At 39.8% G+C, this 17,185-nt stretch overlaps 1 protein-coding gene across 1 annotated transcript in view; it reads right to left on the bottom strand.

Moving 5' to 3' along the window:
* RASAL2 (RAS protein activator like 2) overlaps positions 1 to 14,263 on the bottom strand; it is a 385,749-nt gene extending 371,486 nt beyond the window's left edge. The window contains exon 1 of the mRNA XM_052653719.1: positions 14,062 to 14,263. Within this exon, the coding sequence (XP_052509679.1) occupies positions 14,062 to 14,263 (202 nt within the window). The remainder of the gene's footprint in view (positions 1 to 14,061) is intronic.
* Positions 14,264 to 17,185: the final 2,922 nt, after the last annotated feature.

The following is a 17,185-nucleotide window of genomic DNA, read 5'->3' as shown; positions in this document are numbered from 1 at the left end:
AACACAGGAATTCTATAAATATCCTACAATATCTCTTATATGGCCAAGCTCTGATCAATGTTTGGGTTTACTTGGCTCTATAAAAGTAGATTCTCTTTTCAGAATTTCTCATATCAAAAGGGAGAACCACTTGAAGTGTAAGTCCTAGAATAAATAAAGCTATGCCCCAGATGAATACAATTCATGGTTCTTATGACTGTGTGGTCTCTTAAATTTCAGTATTCTTACTGGCTTGGTCAAGCATAAATAAAAGGCTGACACAGGCACGCTTTCAAAGGGAAAAAAAGTCCTATTTTTATATTTTGTATTACTGCTAAAAATACATAAATTTAGATCACCATTAGAATTTGTATAAACTTTTTTATATGTAGAAATATTCACACCACTTACCACAAACAGCTTTCTCATGTTGTCTACAGTCAATAAAACTTGGAGCACTCTACAAAGATGTTCAGTGATGACAGCCAAAGCATACCCAGCACATCAAATGTCATTATTTTACAGTTACAGTGCTGTATGAAGCACATAGGTAAACTACAGGTTCAAGGTTCAAATTAACAAACATCGCAGTGAGTGCTTTTTATAATAACAGTTTAAAGTTTCTATCTATGAGAAACCAAGTTACATAGTAGTGAAGAGAACAGACTCCAGAGTGAACTGCCTGAGCTCCAATCTCATGCTAGCCGCCCACTTGCTCCATAACCTTGGCCAAGTTCCTTTATGTCTCTGTGTCTCTGATTCCTCACCTATAAAATCCGGATAATAATAGCATTTACTTCATAGGATAGCTACAAAGACTAAACAGACATAAAGAACCTAGAACTGCACCTGGCTCATGTAAGTATTCAGAAGTTTTACATTATTGTTGTCATTATGATCATGATTATGACTAGCACTGTTATTAGAGTTAAGATTACCATATTGGATAATTAACACTTATTACTGATAATATGAAAAACAAGAATATGTCTAAGAATTAATATAAAAGAAGGATGTAAATAGACATTTTTCAAAACAAGATATACAAACAACCAAAAAGCATATGAAAAGATGTTCAGCATCACCCATCATAAGGGAAATGAAGATCAAACCCATGATGAGGTATCACTTCACACTGACTAGGATGGCTTTAATAAAAGAGAACAGAAAATAATGAGAGTGGGTGCCAGGAGGTAAAGAAACTGGAACCCTATACATTGCTGGTAGGAATGTAAAAATGCTGTGGAAAAGTTGTAGTTTCTCAAAAGTAGGTATAGACAATGAAGAGGGTTACGTAACATTGTGAATGTACTTAATATCACTGAATTGCATGCTTAAATAATTAAAATAAATGTGGTATGTATATTTAATACAATAAAAGAAAAAAAATTAGTGCAAAAGAACATATTGGTTACTCTCTCCAGCATCCTCACTTTTATTCCTTCAGATCACCAGTGAACTCAAACCCATTCTTACCTATGTGGTTCCAAAAGAGGCACAGAAGGTAGGATAAGACATATTGCTAAATTCTAAGAGTACTTAGGAAAGTCTAAAAACGCTACTTTAAACAGCTCATGACATATTTTAACACAAATATATTAAACTGGAAGCAGCAACTTAGGAACCTGGATAATAGAAATAGGGTAATATCCCCAAAATGTACTAGATTGTAACTCACATTCCAGTCTTATTCACATTCTAATATAACTTCACCAAGAATCTTTACATCACTACCCTTACATGATTACTTCCCAATAAAATGAAGAAAAGAATGATCATGTTTCATAAATTTGTCAAAAAAAAATGCAGGGTATTTTGAGACTGTAGGGAAAAATCCAACATTGCAAAAACATATCATTTTCTATAATGTGCTCACTGGTAAATGGAATAACATTGCTGGTTATATAAGCAAAACATTACTATTGCCAGTTAAGCTACAGGTAAGGAAAGATGAAAAAGTAATGCATGAAAAAGTAATGTAACTATTTCTCAAGGTATGACAATCAGGTGGACTTCCCAGGGGGCACTAGTGGTAAAGAACCCGCCTGCCAATGCATGGGACTTAAGAGACGCATGTTGGATCCCTAGGTCAGGAAGACCCCCTGGAGGAGGGCATGGCAACCCACTCCAGTATTCCTGCCTGGAGAAAACCATGAACAGAGGAACCTGGCGGCCTACAACAAATGGTTTCGCAAAAGAGTTCGAGGCAACTGATGTGACTTAGCATACAAGCATAACAATCAAGTTGTACACTAAAAAAAACTAAAATGCAAATACCTAAAAATATCCTCAAACTGATTAAAGGTGTGCTTGAAAAAGAATGACCTCGGACTTTCTGACCTGAGCAAAACAGCAAGACATATGGCTATATCAAATCCTCTAGAGCAGGGGTCCCCAACCTCCAGGATCTAAGGCCTGATGATCTGAGGTGGAGCTGATGCAATAATCATAGGAATAAAGTGCACAATAAATGTAACGCGCTTGAAACATCCTGAAACCATCCCTTGCCTCCTCTATCCCAGGTCCATGGAAAAACTGTCTTTCACGAAACTGGCCCCTGATGCCAAAAAGATTGGGGACCACTGCTCTACAGTGTCTTTCTGTTTCAATAGGAATCACCACATATGATACTGTTCTTTACCATGTTATCAACTAAGCAGACATTAGCAAATAAAGCATTTCTATGAGGATGAAAACTACTCTGAAGTCTTTATGAAGCCAGAAAATACTAAAAGTACACTCATTTTTTAGATTTGAACCATGTCTTTGGTTAGCGCTGGGCATCTTTTTCAAGGTCTGTTCTTTGAATCAGGCTAACCACTATCCACTGGGCAACACTGGTCCATTACAAAACAGAAATGTGCACTAGAAAGGCCTTGGGCTTTCTCACTCAGAGATATGCCTGAAATTTATAAACAAACAGAAAACGTAACTGTTAAACCTACAGAAATCAAGGGAAGAAAATACTTATATGTCATATCCTGCCCAAATTTAAATCAAAATCTCCTACAAACTTCCACAATATTAACTGGATACAGGATTCTACATTTCATTCTTAAACTGCTCTACGTTACTATTAAAAGTTAAACTACTTTGTTCCTTTGTAAGTTTGCTCCTATTACATGCTAAACAAATAGCTAATGAATAAGAGACAATTTGGGTATGATTTCAACTAAATAGCATTTTGGAAAAGGAGAAACTATGGAGGCAGTAAAAACATCAGTGGTTGCCATGAGCTGGGAGGTAGTGGGTAGGGAGAGATGAACAGGGCACACAGGATTTTTAAGGCAGTAAAAATAATCTGTATGCTTTGATTCCATATTCATGCTTCCCTCATTCACTTGGAAATATGCCATTAATCAAAAGGAGTACCATTGAGAAAAAATTCAGTTTTGAAGGTAAGCTATTAGAACTCTGAGCATATTTAATATGTGCTAAATAACATTTAAGACACTACATGCACCTGTATGCTCAGTCGTGTCCAACTGTTTGCAACCCTATGCAATGCAGCCCACCAGGCTCCTCTGTCCATGGGATTCTCCAGGCAGAAACACTGGAGTGCTTGCCACGTCCTTCTCCAGGGGACCTTCCCAACCTAGGGATCAAACCTGTGTCTCCTACATTGGCAGGCAGATTCTTTACCTCTGAGCCACCTGGGAATTTCACTACAGGAAATCTAGGCAAACATACTTCAATATGTTGAATGCAGCAATACAGAAGTAGGACTTAAAATTATGAGCCATATTTTCATATATTTGTGGGAGGAACTGCTTTCCAGGAAGGTCACACAAATTTGGCACTAAGTCTCAGGCCTTTAAAAACATACTCTTCTAGGAATTCGGCCTAAGGAAATAGTCAGAAGTTCAAAGATCTGTAAACAAAGAGAATCAGTAGACTGTAAACAAAAAATTTTTGAAAAATGTTAATATTTAAAATAGGATAATGGTTAGGTAAGTTATGTTAAATCAGTCATTAACAAATTATATTTTCAAAGAAGCTTCAGTAATAAAGCAGTGTGACACTGGTATACGAATATACAGAGACCAAAAGAACACAGTAGAAAATCTTGAAATAAACTAAATTGTATATGACAATCTAGTAAAGGATACAGGAGACGTCTTAAATCAGTGGGGGAAAACATGAATTATTCAATAAATGTTGCTAGGATAACTGAAAAATCATCTTTTGAAAATGAAATTATATCCATATCTCATACCTTATACCAGGATGAATTCCAAATGGATCAAAGATCTAAAAAAAAAAAGAAAAGAACTAGACAAACCATGGGAGAGTTGGAACTTCAGAATAGGAAAGGTTATTCTAACAGAAAACCAAAAAGCCATAAAAGACTGACATATTCAACTGTATAAGAACAATTTCCTCATAGAGGAAAAGAAAAACAAAACACAAATTAAAATACCGTCAACTCACAGCAGACAAAGGGTTCTTAACATACTAAGAGTCCCTGCAAATCACTATAGGATCCAACAACCCAATAAAAAGGGGCAGAAGATATGTACAGTCACAAAAAAGGCTATATTTAAATGACTGTATGATACTCAATCACACTTAAGGTAAGATTTGAAAATTTAAAACTATGACTATTTTTTACTTTTTAGATTGTCGCATTAAAAAATACTTGATAATTCACTATATAGGAAGATGGGCACTCTCATACATTGATGCATTAGTAGTTTAGCAGTGTCTGACTCTGCAATCCCATGAATTGTAGCCCGCCAGGCTCCACTGTCCATGGAATTCTCCAGACAAAAATACTGGAGTGGGTTGCCATTTTCTTCTCCAGGGGATCTTTCCAACCCACGAACCGAACCTGGGTCTCCTGCATTTCAAGCAGATTCTTTACGGTCTGAGCCACCTGGGAAGCCCCAAACTTTGGTGGAGAAATATAAACAGGTACAACACCAAAGAAAAGCAATTTAGGAATATCTTTCAAAATTTTAGAAAACACATGTCTCTGACCTAGCAATTCCATGAATTTTTGTTCTAGATACACACAAGCAAAATGGTTTATTTTCAAGATTATTTATATACTATCACCTGTACCAGCAAAACTCAGGGTTAAATGATGATTCTTCAATGCATCAAGCAGTCATAAAAACAATATGGAACCACTTTACAAATGGACAGGAAAATATATCCAAGATACAGTGATAAGTATGTGTGAAGGGGAAATACAAGGGAGGAATAACACAAAGTGTAGATCAATTCCTATAATGGGTCATCATTTCTGTTTAAAAAAAAAAGGAGGAAAAAAGCATACAAGAGTAAAAACTATACTATCAATTCAGATACAAAACAACAATAACCAGCTTCAGATCACCCCCCCAGAACACCAGATCAACTTCCTTTGGGGGCCTATTCCAGCCATTTCATTAACCTCACACACACACACACACACACACACAAAACTTTTTTGACCATGCAGCTTGTGGGACTTCCCAATCAGGGACTGAACCCACACCCTTGGCAGTGAAAGCGGAGTCCTAACCAGTGGACAGACAGGGAATTCTGGACCCTGAATTTTTTTTTTAACCTAAATTTCTTGGATCCTACACTTGGCAGAATCTTTTATCTATCTACTTCTAGGGGCTTCCAAGATACCACCAGTGGTAAAGAATATGCTTGCCAAAGCAGGAGAACAAAGGGACATGGGTTTGATCCCTGGGTCAGGAAGATCCCCTGGAGAAGGAAATGGCAACCCACTCCAGTATTCTTGCCTGGAAAATCCCATGGACAGAGGAGCCTGGTGGGCTACAGTCCACAGGGTCACAAAGAGTCGGACACGATGGAGCATATCTACTTCTACATGCATGAGACAGGTATGGAAGGATACCCAAAAATTTCAAACATTTATTGATTGTGTGTGGGGTTGGGGAGACAATGATTGCTTGCCAGATGATGGGTGAGGAGGAGGGGTTAGAGGCCTCATGGTATATCCTTTTATACCTTTTGAATTTTGAAAGTAGGAAACGTATTACCTATTTTAAAATTAAATTTAAAAACAGAAATATATTGGAAAATTTTTAAACATTGTCAAAGCCATAAGGAAATACATGATTAGAAAAAAGTGTGATATAAAATAGATGCAATATGATACCAAATATGCACAAATGAGTATATCCATACAGAAAAGACTGAAATAAAATACAATAAAATATTAAAATAAGAATTATCTCTAAGAGGTGGAATTACAGCTGATTTTAATTTTCTTCATCTTTTCCTATAATAATTGGAATTATAGGAAACATTAAGCATGGATTACATTCATAATTAGGAAAATAGTATTAACTTTTTAATGATATGAATCAGAGAGATTAGAAATTAAAAGGGAAGATATAGTTACAGGTATTATCCAGGGTTCTAAGGATCATAAATGAAATATTCAAATTTCCTTAAAACATCCCTCCAATCACAGAATAAAGAATTTAGGAAGAGACCTAATCTGGCCTCTAGTCCACCTCTAAATCCACCACTAAGAGATTATTCTCAACCTCCTACTTGGTGGATGTTTTGACCATTTTTGTTTTCTGTTACCTAGGTAATGGTACTTCCAGCACTTCCCTTAAAGACTGTGAAACTAACAATCTGGTATTTCTCACTGACCTTCAGCTTTGAAAGGCCATCTCCCTAAGGGAAAGCAGTAAGATCTAGAAGCTAAAACAGGAGGCTGAGGAATCTGAGGTTAAGAGTTCTAATCCTGACAAACTGTGGAATTTGTCTCCAATCTGGGGAATAAGCTAAATTTCCTGAGCCAGTTCCCTTACTGAGGAAACTTATAAAGATTATTTAGAAAAATATTTAGGACCACCAACTTTTTAACTTTTTACACTATTCTGAATTTTGTTTTTCGTGCCTTATGTTAAAATTTTTCCTTTCTAAATTTTCACTCTCCCAAGGAATATCTGCAAGTATTACCAATCTCTTAGACCCAGCTATCTGGGTTTCCCTGATAGCTCAGTTGGTAAAGAATCTACCGGCAATACAGGAGATCCCAGTTTGATCCCTGGGTTGGGAAGATCCACTGGAGAGGGATAGGCTACCCACTCCAGTATTCTTGGGCTTCCCTTGTGGCTCAGCTGGTAAAGAAGCCACTTACAATGCAGGAGACCTGGGTTCGATCCCTGGGTTGGGAAGATCCCCTGGATAAGGGAAAGGCTACCCATTCCAGTATTCTGGCCTGGAGAATTCCATGGACTACAGTCCATGGGGCCACAAAAGAGTCGGACACGACTTAACGACTAAACAACAACACCTGCGAAGGACACAAGGTGAACACAACTTGAGCCATGCTGAAGATAACTTATGGGGAAATGAGAATGCAATCAGTCTCTAAACTGGATCCTTAAGTGCAAAGCAACCGCAGACAACTAATTAATGTAACTAAACACTGGGTGAAGGAAGGTAAAACTCAGACTCCTAACACCTGAACCCTGCTGGTAGCGATAAGATGATCACTACTATGTAACAGCACAGCAAGTGAAGTTTTTTTATGCTCTCAAGGGCTCCATTTTTCTTTCCTTCTCCCTCTTTTTTTTTTCCACTATATTCCCACTAACCCCATTGAGCTGGGCCTCAGGACGTCCTTTTATCCGCTACTATTTACATATCATGTACTTCTTGATGGCTTCCTTCCCACTAGAAAACCAACCACATTAAACTTGTAAAGAGTTCTCTACCAACAGGTCTTGAGAAGCACTTGATAGCTTTTGGGAAGAAACACCCATCAGAGAGCAGGTATCCCACTGCCAAGGGCAGGTGAAGCGGTTTCAGTAGGGCCCTCAGCACACTTCAAACTCCTCCTCCTGGTTAACAAGACAGAACACCTCTCTAGTTACTTAAAAGTGATTCCAACGGGGCAGGACAAGGAAGCAGACAGCTGAATTTTTTCTGGATTAACTCAGTCATTAGTTGAATGCTTTTTTGTGGTTCACCTACTCAAAAGGTGATCAAACCACTTTGTGCTACTGAAGAGGGCAACTGCTAAAAACAATTACATAAACCCTCCGCTTTAATTTACCTCATGCTTCTTTCTAATGAAACAAAGTGTTACAAACCACTGCCTTGCCACCACTTCCTCAGTAATCTCAGTAAAGCCTATTTTGCCATGTGAATCCCTTTTCTTTTCTTAGCAAATCAGAAAAAAATTATTCCATTCAACATAACAGGACACAACTGTACATCATCTTTTAAGGGGCATGCACTGAATCATATTACCTGAAAAATATTATTATATTATTATATTAATATATCATATTAATATATATAATATATTAATATATCTGAAAAGATTATCTAAAAAAGATAAAGGCAATCTTTATTTGTTAAATATTAAGTATTTAATTTGAAAATTAAATATTGGTTTAAACTATTCTCAGATAAACAGAACATTCTAGAATTTCATTTTATTTACTTCAGAGAATGCATACAGATCCTCAATTCCATACCAGCAATTCCTAAATCCAAAAAGCTGTGAGCACTTTTTTTTATAACTTCTCTAGCAGTAAACTGACCTACAATGACATCATATTATGTATAGTCTTATATCATACTTGGTGTGAATACTCATTTAATTGCAGAACTACTAACATGACTGATTCTTGTTAAGTTTCTCCAGATACCCCAGGGGGTTTAGGTCACTGTATATATACCATATTTTCTAAAATCAAAAGTTTTGAATTCTGAAACACTAGTTCAAACGGTTTTGGAAAAGAGATTGTGGATGTACAGTTTCTATTCTGTAAGAATATTTTTGTTCTTTGAAAATGAAATAGCAAAAATGGATAACCATCAAGGACCAAGTGTATAGCACACAGAACCCTGCTCAATGTCATGTGGCAGCCTGGATGCATGTCTATGTACGGCTGAGCCCCTTCACTGTTCACCTGAAACTGTCACAATACTAGTTAACTGGCTATATCACGACACAAAATAAGTTTAAAAAAAAGAAAGAAAGAAAATGAAATAGCAATAAACCAACATGATAGAAGGCAGAAAAATACTAAGATATTGTAAAAGAAATTATCCACCATCTGTGACATTCGTAGAACACAGAAGTTAAAAGACTACACAAATTTTCTCTCAAAGGCAAAAGGGGGGGTCTGTTTGAAATCAACATAATTTAAAATAAAGATTATATATCTAGGCCTTCTTGAAAGTTTTAACTTCAGTGGAGAACTGTCTACTACTACTGTGCATAAAATCTATTGGAGATCACAGGAAATTTAGGTGTCAACACTCAAAGTCAATGTGCCATCCTTGATGTGCCATGATTCCTAAAGATTCCTAAAACATTAATACTGATTTGTAAAAGCTCAATTAATCGCATTTGAGGAAATTAAAACACTTAAAGTAACATGAATATGTTTGGGGATATACTGAGTACATATTTACTGATTTTCTTCTGGCAATCAATTAGCTAAAGCACGTAAAACTTTTAGTCTTGGCTGAGCAATTTCATTTATCTACATGTTAATACACAATAGGAGTCATGGGGTGCATATTTAAGATGTGTAAGAATGAGTGATTTGCTAAGAATATTCAAAGTGAATTATGCTAAGATCATGCTGTGTAAGGCCAGTTGAGTTAGTCACAACTAATTCATACTGCACCAAAATAAAATAACTTCCTGGACTTGTTAGTGGCTGCAACATTTTAAGTAAATATAGAAACATTCTCTAAAAAGGCAATAAAATATACTTTCTAAATTAAAACACCATCCTTTAATTGGTGAAGCATAAACAATATTATTTACTACAAACAGGTAGGACTTCTATCCCTACCAACTCATATCCAGTTCGAGAAACTCTTACCAAATTCTCATTGCCATATTCTAGAACTGTATGATATTTGATATAGCATGATTAATTCCCTTTTTTTCTGCTTGCTGAAACTGTACCAGTCTTTAGAAACTTTCCAAGAGGTCTCTACCAGTCATTAAGAAACAATGAGCCATATATTAGCTTAATGGTATACAATAATGCTGATGTTATTTATTAACTGAATATTTTAGATAAGTCCTGCCCATGCTATTAAAACAGTATGGTTTCTTGGTGATCAATTCATCATGATAATTGTATTTCCCTTCTAGTTATTAAAGAGCACTGCTGTGCATACACTTGCAGACCTGCTGTACTGATGGGTGCAGAGCTCCAATGCCGCCACAGCTAGAGACGGATATCTTAAATTTCCCCCAAATAGTGTCCTTCACTCATCATCCACTCATGGTAAAGTAGTTAATTTTAACGTCCTCATTGTTTACCAGAAAGCACAGACAGTGAGGCTGGCTTCGCCGCTCCCGTTTCCTTTTGCTGGGCTGCTGAGCTTTTTCAGCCAATTGACTTCGCTTTGAGGCTATAAATATCTGAAAAATGTTCTGCATTTGATGCTCTTGGATTCTGCATCCATATTTAGCTGTTTGTGGCATGCCTTTGTTTAAGCTTCTCTACCACCCATACAGTCAGTCAGGTTGAGATCTGGATGGTCAAAGGACAGATGGATCAACATTCGACAGACACTGACTTACCACGGGGGAGGCCTCAATCTGCTGGACACTGTGACAATGAAGGGAGTGGCAAGACAGGAATACAAAGATCAGCAAGACAGACAGACTCTCTGGTGTCAAAAATTTTATAGTCTTGACGGGCATGGGCACAACTTACAATAACAGTGGTAGAAGACAAACGGAACATTTTACAGCTAAAAGAAAATGAAGAATAGCATGATTTTCTCTTAGTCCTGTCTCAAAGATGTGCACTTGTTTGTGTTCTAAATATAGATCCACGTATATATATTTCAAAAAAGTTTCCACTCGTGACAACACACAAAACCCTGGATGTAAGTATTATCTACCAAAGAGCCAGACCTATCAGTAGCAAACTCAAAACGGTGTCCAGTCTTCAAATTTTGTGAGGCAAACTAATAAAATATTGTTTTTAAAAGTTTGTGTAAATAAATAAATAAATAAAAGTTTCTGTTAAGATATCTGAGGGGAAGGAGGTAGTTCTGTTTCTGTTTGCATACTGATTTCAAACATAAGTATATTGCAGAGGATGTGAGCCATAACCAGAGGCCAACAGCACTTAATACAGCTCTTTACTTTAAACCCTATCTTTAAAGCCCACATGGCTATTTTAGGTCAGGTCTCAAAACTGAATGAGCTGGATCTGAGAACCCCATCCCTACCTTCCTATCTTGTGAAAACATTCCAAACAAATATACATTTGCCCTCAACATTCCTTCTTTCAAAACTCAGTTCATTGACCTTTTGATAAAAGTGCTCCCCAGAAACCCGACAGTCATGATTTAAATGCATTAAAGGCTTGGTTGATGCCTGGCCTCAAGTCAGGCTGGAAGTGGGAGACCGAGTTGTAGGTAAAATAATAGGGCAGGTCATAGAATCAGAGAACTTTAAGGCTAAAATATACCATAGATACCAATTACTCCAGACTCCACATTTTATGTAGAAACCTAAGCACACGGACTTAAAATTACTTGCCCAAAGTTAGACAACAATTTGTGGCAAAGCCAGAATGAAAACCCAGGTTCACAATCTCCAGCTGCATACTCTACACTAGTTTCTGGATTTCTTTAAAAAGCATTTGAATACATTCATCAAAGTCTCTTCCAGTTGTGTACAAGAACCTTGATGTTCCAAAACAATCAGGATTAAACAAATAAGAAAATCAAAACAAACTTTTCCAAATTGATTTTCTACATTCTATTATTTTTACATCAAAGCTTTTCTAACAGCTATACAATAGGCAACTTAAAAACTAGCCAAGAATATAGAAAAGTCAAGAGTCATTAAGATAGTTTTAGAATATTTACATCAAACTAAAGATGGACAGGGAGGCCTGGCGTGTTCATGGGGTCGCAAAGAGTCGGACACGACTGAGCAACTGAACTGAACTGAACTGAAAGACAATAAAGTGGTATCCTCTAAGAGCTGCCTTAGAGGAAGGAAAGTGGCAGTATTAAATAGTAAATAAAAACTATTTCTGGCTAATTGATAGGGAAGACAAAAAAGCTACAATGCAGCAGAAAATCTGCAAATTAACTCTGAATTTTTATATACATTAAATATGTGTTTGTGAGAGAGAATATACATGTATATTTTTAAGAGGGCTTCCCTGGTGGCTCAGATGGTAAAGATTCCGCCTGCAATGCAGGAGACCTGGGTCCAGTCCCTGAGTTGGGAAGATCCCCTGGAGGAGGGCATGGCAACACTTAGTATTCTTGCAGGCTACAGTCCATGGGATCGCAAAGAGTCAGACACAACTGAGCAAATATGCACAGCACATATATTTAAGAAACAATATATACATACACACACACACATACACACACAAACCTAGGCCTAGGAATGGACTACAAAAACAAGCACATTCATATTATGGGTTACATTCAAAGTATGTAGCTAACACTAGGTCTAGAAAACCCAGACAGAACTACTGAATTGTCATATATTCATATTCTTGCAGTAACAAGGCTAACTTCATACAAAAAAACAATATGCAAAAGAAGTATATAAGAAAAGATAGGACAGGAGAGGAAAAAGTTGTAACCTCCAATATACTCTAATTCAAGTTCAACTTCAGATTTTCACCACCCTTTGTTATAAACCATCAGCTAAGTAGGACTAGCAGGTGAATGAAAAATCAGCCACTAAAGTTTTTAATCTGCTGAGAATGAACTGGATGACCTTGCATCATCTCCCACTTCTTTGCTTTAATTCTTTCAGCTAACTAAAACAACATCAAGAAACATTTACAAACAGCCAGCAAAATACAAAGTGCTGCATACATAAATCCATTAAAAAAAAGGCTATAAAAACTGCTGGATTTTTAGAACTGCAAGGACCATTAAGGGATTATTTAATCCAATCCACTCATTTTACAGATGAGGAATCAAGAGGTCAAAAAAGTGATCTGATCTGCTCCAAATCACATAGACACTTAGCGGCAGAACTGAGACAAAAATTCGTATCTCTGGACTCCTAGTTCTATGATCTATCTCTCTGATAGTGATAGACAAAGTCTTGAAATCAACTAAACTATCCAGGAAGACAACTTCAAAGTCACCATCACTCCTGAATAGTAAACACATAACCTGCTCAAGATAGGGGAAAAAAAAGCCAAAAACACTTAAAGTAATTGATCACTATATGCTTAGATGCACATGACTGCAGGATAACACCTTAAACTTGTGTTGATTTCAGATGCTTCAAGCTTGCCATCTTATACTCAGCCACATGACTAATGTCTTTTATATCCCTGTGAGCTAAGTGATAAACACCTTGATGTTTCAATGATTTGGAAAGCAACAGCTCAGTCCTGAATGCCAGGCTATAAATCTTTGGGCTACAGGTTTTCAAAATCAGCATGGCTTAAACGCTGCCACAAGGCTTGCCCTTATAGAATCTCATCATTCAGTTTTAATTAAAGAGGTGGTTACTAGGAATGCAGAAAGGGAAAGTTTTAGTGTGTTCATCACTTTTTAACTTGCTGAGTAGCAATCCAGTCACTTTACAAAGAGCACCAGAAACAATAGTGCAATCTGAAACAATCCACACCCCTTGGACTAAGTGCTTGCCTTTGGAGAGTAAGGTTCAGAAAGAGGTTACAGAAGTAAGACTGTTCCCCTTCTCAAATGAATACTTTTGATTTTTACTTTATTATCTTAACCTCCACTAAGCTTTTTCATAATATCTTGGTTTGCAGTCTTCCCTTGCTCAAGACTGATTGATTTCCTGGTGTCTTCTTGAAGATCGGCTGACACCTCCCTCGAAGTAACCACCTGAAAATTAAGGCTTCATATCCCAACTCCACCTTAAACTTACTGCAGGAACCTGAAAAGGTCCAAAGACCATACTGAGTCACATCTCTCTCAAGTGCAAGTCTGGAGAAACTTGTCAGAAATGCACCCCCAGAACAAAAAGGGATGTGGGAAACGGACCCAGGATGGACGGGGACTGAGAACGGATGGGACTGAGACCTGGGGAATGCATTTCTGCCTGAGCAAAGATAAGAAACATCAGCCTCTAAGACGGCCTTAGGTCCTTACCGTACACGCGGACCCAGCTCTGTTGCTGGCACACGGACTCCAGAAGAATCCGATCCAACATGCCACCGGCCATGGCCCCACTGACCGGGACAACCGCGTCCAGCTCCTCCGGGGGGAGCGGCGAGTCGGACTCCAATCCCGGGAACATCTCTGGCCAGGACAGCGCCTCCGCGGCTCCTCCGGACGACAGGGAGAGCTCCATGGTGCCCCGGAGGGACAAGGCGGCGGCGGGGCGGGCGCGCGGCTCCGCGCCCTGCTTGCGGAAAGGGGAGGCGGAGAGCGCAGCAGCGGGGGCACGGACCCGAGCGGCAGCCGGCGCGGACGCGGCTCACCTCCTTCCCCGCCGCCCACTGCCCGCGGCTCGGGCGCAGCAGCCCACCTGCAACCGGCGGGCGGGACCCAGGCCGGGAGGCGGATCCAGCGTGGCCCCGGGCGGGGGGTGGGTCCGGGCTCAGGTGTGGGTCCCTCCCGGGAGGGACGTGAAAGGACCCGGGAGAGGCGGCTTGCCCGCCGGCCCCCTCGGAGCCGCCTTTCTGTGCCCCCGCCGACGTCTCCCGCGGGCCGATCGGGCCGGGGCTGGGGATGGAGCGGGGCAGGGCAGGGCTGGGCTGGGGGCGTCGCCGCCAGGGGCCGCCCCCTTTGACCGGCTCCCGCCGCCGCCGCCGCCGCCGCTCAGGGGCTCCGAATGTCCACTCCCTCAGCCTGTGGGGAGGGCGGTGGCCCCGGGTTTTCGCCCGCCAGTCTTCAGCACCCTCCCCAGGAATGAACCCGGCCCGCCCCCTAACTCTCAGGACACGGCTCCCGCCGCGGCTGGGGCTCCGGCTCCGACTCCGCCGCGGATCCCACAAGCCCGGCAGCCGCGGCGGTGGCGGCGGCAGGCGGCATCCCAGGGTGATAGGCCGGAGCAATCGAGGGCCGAGGGCCCAGCCGCGTGTGCAGTGGAATAACGAAGCGGAGGAGGAACTGCTGCCGAAGGCAGGAAAAATCGGACACCGAATTATTCACCCAGCCGGTTCCGCCTACTTCCCAAATACTCTCTCCCCGACCGCCCTTACAGTGCGTTTCCCTGTCTCCGCGTCTCCCCAGTTGCTGCTTGAAGTGGAGCCGGCGTGGAGAGGCGGGGAGGAAAAGTGATGCGGGAAATTTAAAAAGAAAGGAAAAGAACTTCCCTTTCCCCTCTCCCCCCTCTTCCTACCCCTTTCCTTGTATGTATGCATTTATGTCTATATTTGTTTGGACCAACGTTTCTTTCTTATTGGACGGAGACATTGGAGAGGCTGTTTTATTTTACAGTCACCCTTTACAGAAACGCTTCCTTCCTTCTCAGAGAGGAAAGTTGGCAGCGGGGTCTGGGATTGTGGAATTGTGTGGGATCCGCGCTCTGCGCCCTGTCCGCGCTAAAGCTGGACTTGTCATCGGTTTAGAATAGCATGGCTCAGAAGTGTGGTGTGGATGGATGGACGGGCCTCGTAAGCACATGAAATGCTCAAATGCCCTGAATTAGCTAAGCATATTTCTCTTTTTTAGCCTTTGATCTTTGTGCAATGTCTTGGCTTTTTTTTTTTTTTTTTTTGGCCAAATCTTCTAATGATATCTCTTGCGTTTTATTTTTGGTCTATTTGTAGACTGTCTCCCTTGACCTTGGGTTTAATTTTATGCCCACCCAAGGTGATATTATTTACCAATTCAGCTTGAAGAGTGGCTGGAAAAGTAATAATTATCATTTTAAAACTGAACAGTAATAACTTAAAAGCATCTTGCACATAGTGCATCTCCAGCAATGTTTCTTGAACATGGCTATGTAAAGCCAAACAAGGATTCCACAAGTATGTGTGTGTGTGTGTGTGTGTGTGTTTTCTCTTTTTGGAGGGTTTTATTCTGTGTTTTCCCCCTGTTTTTCTCTATTTAGCACAACAACACTGGTCTACAAGGAGACGTTTTCAATTTCTGTATTGTTTGGGTGTATCATGAGCTATGAGGACACATTTTGTCATTTTCTCCAAACTCTTATTTAGAGTAATAGTGCTTCATAGCAGAAAGTAACCTTAGAGAGAATCTGATCCTGCTTCTTGCTTAACAGGTGAGAAAACTGAGGAACAGTCATGTTAGCTGGCAAAGCTTCAATGATAACTGGTTACTTCAGCTTGGAACCCTTTGTGATTAAGTTTGTTGATATGTGGCTTGGTGATGTATTGAAGTGATCATTTCCAGTATCTAGAACTCTGATTTCTTACTATCTGACTCCATTTTCAGACTTCCTAGTGTGAGATAGCTCAGTGTTTGGGTGGACAAAAGAAAGTGTTGAAGCCAGAGATTTAGAGCCTAAAGTCTGCACGGAGCAGAACTAGAGCATTTTTAGGTACATTAAATTGTTGTTTAAGTCATGGTAACAAAAGTCAGACAGCAAGGAAGTAATGGGCATCAGATGTACAAATTTGAGCACCTCTTTATTAGTCAATATATAAGGAATTTATTTACCCTAGCAGTTATTTCAGAGCAGCATCAGAAGTGCTGTGTGCAAATTCACAATTTTTTTTTTCTCTTTCTAGCTTGCTCTCTAATTGGCATCATTCATTCTTGAGCGGAAGAAAAAGCTTTCTACCAATCCCCAATAATCCTACTTTCTACATCCAGATTTCCCAAATCCCAGTTCCTGCTTCACTTCCCCATTCTGACCCGACTGGCTTCAGTAGTTCTCTAGGTGCTTACGTAACAGTATGCCTGGAATTTATCTGATGTTTATAACTTAAAGAGATAATACTTTCACAACCTGAAAAATAATTGTATGAGATAAAGCAGAACCAGTATTTTTTTAAATCACCATTTCGCCAGTGAAAAAAATTGAAGCATAGACGTCTATTAAGCAACCTACCTAAAGTAACATAGCTAGTTCATAGATTAAAACCCTAACTTCCTAATTTTTTGCCCCACTGATGGATCTGGATTCCTTCAGGGTTCCCCACCCCCCTACCACCCTACCTTTGGCAGATGGTTGGATGGCATCACCAACCCAGTTGACATGAGTTTGAACAAATTCTGAGATAGTGAAGGACAGGGAAGCCTGGCATGCTGCAGTCCACAGGGTCGCCAAGAGTGGGACACGTCTTAGCCACTGAACAGCAAC

This window comes from Budorcas taxicolor, chromosome 16 (genome assembly GCF_023091745.1).
Source record: "Budorcas taxicolor isolate Tak-1 chromosome 16, Takin1.1, whole genome shotgun sequence".
In the NCBI taxonomy this organism is placed as follows: domain Eukaryota; kingdom Metazoa; phylum Chordata; class Mammalia; order Artiodactyla; family Bovidae; genus Budorcas; species Budorcas taxicolor.
This window is presented reverse-complemented; position numbering and strand designations above follow the sequence as displayed.